This window comes from Poecilia reticulata, unplaced genomic scaffold (genome assembly GCF_000633615.1).
Source record: "Poecilia reticulata strain Guanapo unplaced genomic scaffold, Guppy_female_1.0+MT scaffold_265, whole genome shotgun sequence".
Classification (NCBI taxonomy): domain Eukaryota; kingdom Metazoa; phylum Chordata; class Actinopteri; order Cyprinodontiformes; family Poeciliidae; genus Poecilia; species Poecilia reticulata.
Window position 1 is genome coordinate 114400 of NW_007615047.1, and position 6356 is coordinate 120755.

The 6356-nt window shown below is 41.5% G+C and overlaps 1 protein-coding gene across 1 annotated transcript in view; it reads left to right on the top strand.

Moving 5' to 3' along the window:
• Positions 1-452: 452 nt before the first annotated feature.
• Positions 453-6356, top strand: part of LOC103460622 (pyrin-like) — a 9559-nt gene continuing 3655 nt past the window's right edge. Inside the window, exons 1-2 of the mRNA XM_008402877.2 lie at positions 453-539; positions 2068-3176. Coding sequence (XP_008401099.1) covers positions 2337-3176 — 840 coding nt within the window. The 5' untranslated portion in view covers positions 453-539; positions 2068-2336. The remainder of the gene's footprint in view (positions 540-2067; positions 3177-6356) is intronic.

Genomic DNA, 6356 nt, shown 5'->3' on the forward strand with positions numbered 1-6356 from the left:
AATAAAATTGCCTTACCTTATCTAAATGAGTTTGAACTACATTAATCTTGATTTAGCCCAAAACGAAAATGAGTTTGCCACCTCTGCTGTAGATTCTCAGTGATTCTGGACATTGTTTTCTTGAGACTTGTGTGTGAAGGAAGCTGAATTTCTCTTACCGGAAGCTGAATTTCTCTTACCTTGGAGACGTTTGGAGACATTTTCCCTCTCGTCTGAAAGGCTCCTTCAGTTCTGAAATGTAGGTTGGAGTATCAGACTGAGATGTAAATGACACCAAGTTAATTTTCAGATCATGAAACAAAATCTTAAAGTGAACCTGATTCAGCCAAAATGCTTGATGCCTGAAATACTGACGTTTCATTTTATGACTGTGCTTATAACTAAACATGAAGGAGGAAACGAATCTAGAAAAATACTGGAAGTTAGAGGTGTGGCAACACCAGGGGAAGAGGATTGGATTGACTCACACAGTGAAACCTGTTCAGAGCATCAGCAGCTGCACAGCAAACAAACCTTCTCAGCAACTGAATCAAGTAGTGGTGAGTACGAATCCTGATATTTACAGCGTTTCAGCGTTTTACTAGCACAGCTTTCAGCAGCAAGTTTCATGAAGTTCTGATTAGATTATCTTGGTAGAAAGATTAGTCACTGAAATTCATAATACATTTTGAATTATTCTTTTGTTTTTTTATGTTTGTGGCAACTATAGATAATAAATGATCCATTCTTTATAATGGGCTTCTTACTATGGCAGAAGGCCTGCACAGAGTAGCATGGGGCTATCTCCAGTGTTCAATCGATTAAAGGGCGTGGCCGGACAGCATGAAGCCAATGGATCAGCTACCTAAGCTTTAAAGTTTTGAGACTTTGCCGTGCAGGATTCACAAATGAAATGATGCGTTTAAGGCTGGCGAGAAGCTCGGATGTCTAAGAAATATCATTGAAATGTTGCGTTCAAGGCAAGAATTTTTAAAATGACAGAGACCTTGTTTTAAAATAAAATGTAAAAATACATGATCCCACCCTCAGAAAATGGTTTGTGATAGGTATTTTCCGAGCCAGCTGCCCACCGCACGTTCTGGTAACTTCCTGTTTGAGCTCGTCTTTTATTATCAAGGAAAAGAGGAAAGATCGGAAAGCAAGACGGGAGAAACAAACTCCTTCTGCACACAGGCAGTTTCTAAGGTAGGGAACATTCGGTTGATAAGAAGGCAGCTGTGGAAACATAATTTAAGGTCTGGGAAACACAGTTAACTGTTTCACATGGGGACAAACAGGCAGACGACCTCCAGGTCGGCTTATACACATAGAAGGAAGTTAGAACACTTAAAATTAAGAATCACAATAATCTATAACAATATAATGTTGGGTTAATGATCTAAAGTAATAATAAATGTTTGATGTTATAAATGTAAGAACAACAACACAAAATGTTCTAACAGATCGTGTTGTGTTCATCATGTGAACTCTGTTCCGCCATGGATTCTAAATCGCTCCCACAAAATTAGCACGTTTCAGTAGTACAGCTTAGAAAGTTAATATTTCTAGAGTCCAGAAACTTTAATATACATGCATGTCACTTGTAGCACAGTGTTCTTGGGTTTCTTGGCCAAGTCAGAAATATGGTATTTCTAGTAAATCTGGTAAAGCTCAGATATCTGATCTGTTGTTCTTACAATTCTAATTCTAAGATATCCCAGCTTTTCACCAGCCTTGAACACATCGTCGGATTTATGAATCCCAGGCAGGTAGATAGGCGCAAAAGGCAAAAGCAAGGCAAGTTGATCTGTGCAGGTTTATTGACTGATCCACAGTAATTAGGTCACATGTATTTGCCCATTTATATACATACTGTAGTGATGATACCTGTGCAGTTTGAAACGTGTAAATTTGAGCAAATTTACACATTTGTAAATGTTGAGATACGCTTTTATGCATTGTACACATTTGTGAATTATGTTGCACACTTTCAAATCTTATTGTGATCTTTGTGAATCTTTTTGAGACATACTTAGTTTCGTAGATCCACTCTGTGTCCACATACTGATGAAACACTGACTTTCTTAGGAGCTGCGATGAAGAAAGAAGACGTCTTGAACACTTTGAAAGAATTAGGTCAGAAAGAGTTTGAGGAATTCAAGTGGTTCCTGGAGCAACCTGAGACTCTCCCTGAACTCCCAGCAATCAGTAGACAAGACCTGGAAGGAGCAAATATTCTCGGCGTTGTGGACTTGATCGTGCAGACTTACACATATGATCGATGCAGGGAGGTGATCTGCATGGTCTTAGAGAAAATAAAAAGAAATGAGCTGCGGAACAAATGGTTAAAAGATTGAATGGGAGAGACGGAGGCTGAAGTTCAGGAGATGATCCAGGAGAGACGACTGAAGATCCAGGAGATCAGAGAGTCGGTGAAGGTCAGTAGAGATGCTGCAGACASAGAGAAAGCAGAAGGTGTTCAGGTCTTCTCGGCTCTGATGGAGTCTGCTGAGAGAGGCCTGAAGGAGCTCCTCAAGGAGATCCAAGACAAACTGGAAGCTACAGAGAAACAGGCTGAAGACTTCATCAGAGATCTGGAGCAGGAGATCTCTGAGCTGAAGAAGAGGAGCTCTGAGGTGAAGCAGCTCTCACAGGATGAAGATCCCCTCCACCTCCTCCAAAGCTTCTCCTCCCTGAAAGATGCTCCACCCACCAAGACCTGGACAGAGGTCAGAGTTCATCCACTATCATATGAGGAGAATATGGTGAGAGCTATGGCTCTGTTTGAGCAGAATAAGGAGAAGATATTGGAGCTGAAGAGGATCCAGCAGTTTGCAGTGGATGTGACTCTGGATCCTGATTCGGCTCATCCTAAACTCATCCTGTCTGATGATGGGAAACAGGTGAAACATGGAGATGTGAGGAAGAATCTTCCAGACAATCCAGAGAGATTTTCTAAGTGTGTGAATGTTTTAGGACGACAGAGTTTCTCCTCAGGCAGATTTTACTTTGAGGTTCAGGTTAAAGGAAAGACTAAATGGGATATAGGAGTGGCCAGAGAGTCCATCAAGAGGAAAGAATTTAAACCACTGAGTCCTCAGAAAGGTTACTGGATTGTTATATTGAGAAATGGAAATGAGTATTCAGCTGCTGTTGGATCTCTAATCCGTCTTTATTGTCATCCTGGTCCAGAGAAGGTCGGGGTGTTTGTGGATTATGATCAGGGTCTGGTCTCCTTCTATGATGTAGATGCTGCAGCTCTGATCTACTCCTTTACTGGCTGCTGCTTCAAGGAGAAACTCTACCCATACTTTGGTCCTGGTCTTAACGATGGCGGTAAAAACTCTGAACCTCTGGTCATCTGTCCTGTTGGTCAGGCTGATTGTTGATCTGATGAAACTCCATGAGGAATGGACCTGTGCTAGTGGTGGGGAGGTGAGCTGGGAAACTGTCTTAGCTCACCTGAGGACATCATTAGCCCTCAGGTTGAAGTAAATTATTCAGTTCACATCTGGATTATTTACTGCAATTCCTTCTCTGTTTCTGCACAGGTTCAGCTTAATCTGAATTATAAAGTCTAAAATACTGTTAGTTTATAAATCACTAAACGGTTTAGCACCACAATACATTAAAGATCAGATCAGACCCCTCAGGTTCTGGTTCTGGTTCTGCTCTGCAGCATTCAGCTTCTATGCACCACAAATCTGTAACAAACTTCCAGAAAATTGTAAGACAGCCAAAACACCGACTTCCTTGTATAGAATTGCTTTTGAAACATTATAAATTATACATTGATCAACGATTAATGATTTTTAATAATAACGCTCAATAAAATGTAATGCTTCAATCGCTGACTGTGCGTTCTATGATTTTGTGTTTTTATGATGTAAAGCACCTTGAACTGCTTTGCTGATGAAATGTGCTACACAAATACACTTGAACTTGAACCACTAAAATTTGACACTACTACATTTCTGTTTTCATTTTGTGAAGAAGGAATTTGGACTTGTTTTCATCTGAGGTATTCGTGTTGTTTCCCTCAGTAGTTCTTGGTGCAGCGCCCCCAATGGCCAGGAGGGGAACAGGTTTTTCATATAGTTTGGATCATTTACTGTGCAGTTTGAAAGTGAATCACACCTGCTGAACATGTAGCATACAGAGCTGTGGCGATCAATCGGCCACCAATCACAATCGGTCGATTTCCGTCAGAAAGTGTATGACTGGTGTTGCAACTGATCTCCTCTTTCCTTCACACCGAGAAAGCACGCGGCGATAAATCCTAAGCGATGTGGTGCTCTGAGTGCCATTTCACTTTGGATGAATGTTTCCTGACATTTTTTGATACAGGTAAGGTTGTAAGATTTATTTGACTCATGTATAATTTAGGGTGCTGACAACCTGACTGTTAAATATTATTTTCCTGATTGCAGGTTTTTCAGTTTTCCTTTTGACTGAATAGCTGCTGCAACGTCACTGCAAGTATTTTGCATGTTTGTCTAAATCAGGTGAATTTATTGCCAGATAACTTTTTAATTTTGCCAGACAACATAGTGGCATTCATACCTAAAGTGAAAATTTAACAGCCAATTCAGGTAATCGGCAGTAATTGGCCCTCATGGGTGATCAGTATCGGAATCAGCAATAAAAAACCTGAATCCATAGCATACATAGTAGCAAAGGTTGCAATTTTGGTTCCCCAGGCAAACAGAGTCTACCAGACTGTCAGGTGTGAAAACACTCCCATTCTTACACAGTAGTTAATACATTAATTGTCTTTCGCTGAGTGTCCTCAGGACACTGAGGTGTGCAGTTCAACCAGTGGAACAGGATGAATGTTTTGATCTTTAAGAACAGTTAATGCCCAAGGCTTCAGCCGGCACTGCAGCTGGGCTGAGTTCAGCTTACTCAAGGTCACTAACAAATTAATTTTGGGATCATGAAACAAAATATTAAAGTTAACTTGATACAGCCAATTTGAAACACTGAAGTTTTAGTTTACGACTGCTTAAAATGAACATGAAGGAGAAAACAAATCTAGAGAAATACTGGAAGATGGAGGTGGGGCAACAAGAGGGAGGAGGTTTTAAAACTCGCTGAACTGAAACCTTGTCAGCAGAGCCGCAGACCAGACAACCCGTCTCAGCAACTGAATCAAATATTGGTGAGTAAAACTCCTGGTATTTACTGAATTTCAACAAGTTGTGCAGGCAGCAAGTTTCATGAAGTTCTGATGAAGCTTTTCCAGCGTTAAATAGGAAAAGAGTGTGACTGGACAGGTCTTTAGTCCATCACCGGACAACACAGAGATGCAGGACAAACAAACATTTACGCACCAATACCTCAGGACAGTTTAGGGAGACCAGTTAAACCAGTCACGTTTTAGACCTGTGGGAGGAAGCTGGAGTACCAGAGGAACTCAGACATGAAGGGAGAACATGGAGACTCCATGTGGAAAGGCTGGAATTTGAACCCACAACCTTTTTGTTGCCAGGCAACAGCAGTGGTACTACAGAAAATATTGAATTTTTAATCATTTTTATGCATGTGCTACATATAAATGTATGAATATGTATTATATGTGCAGCTATAGGTCTACAGCTGCACTGCTTAAAGTTGGACAATTGATATTGTTGGCGAGGAATCATGTCTGAAAAGTGTATTAAATTCACATACATTCAACTTTTTGAGTTTTACATCATGTTATAATGTTATTCCCTCATCAAAAACATACTTAGTATGTTGTCTTGATCCATTCATTCATGTCTGAAACCTGGATTTGAATTTGGTTGCCATATATGGTATAGGAACCATACAGATGTCCAAGACGCCCAGGTGGACCTAGCACCACCTTCCTGGCGCAGCTCCTCTTCTGAGCTGTAGTTTCCAGGCCTTGGTGCTGTGTTTTGTATTCCAGCTATTTCCCAGGAATAATCATACTGGATAACAAAGACATGGCTGGTGGTTTGGTTCATTCACAACTAGAGAGGCGAGAACAGAGACTTAGCTGTGTGCAAGCATAGAGCAGGTTGACGGAGCTGAATGCATGCCAGAGTATTATTGACCCAACATTTAAATGCACATGAATAACATTATTGTTTGTTCTCATTTATGTATGCGAGCGAGCAGATTAGTTACTGTGTGATTTTCCATCCATCCATCCATTTTCTTCCGCTTATCCGGGGTCGGGTCGCGGGGGCAGCAGCTTCAGAAGGGAGGCCCAGACTTCCCTCCCAGCCTCTTCCAGCTCCTCCAGGAACCCCAAGGCGTTCCCAGGCCAGCCGAGAGACATAGTCCCTCCAGCGTGTCCTGGGTCTCCCCTCCTCCCAGTAGGACGTCCCCTGAACACCTCACCAGGGAGGCGTCCAGGAGGCATCCTG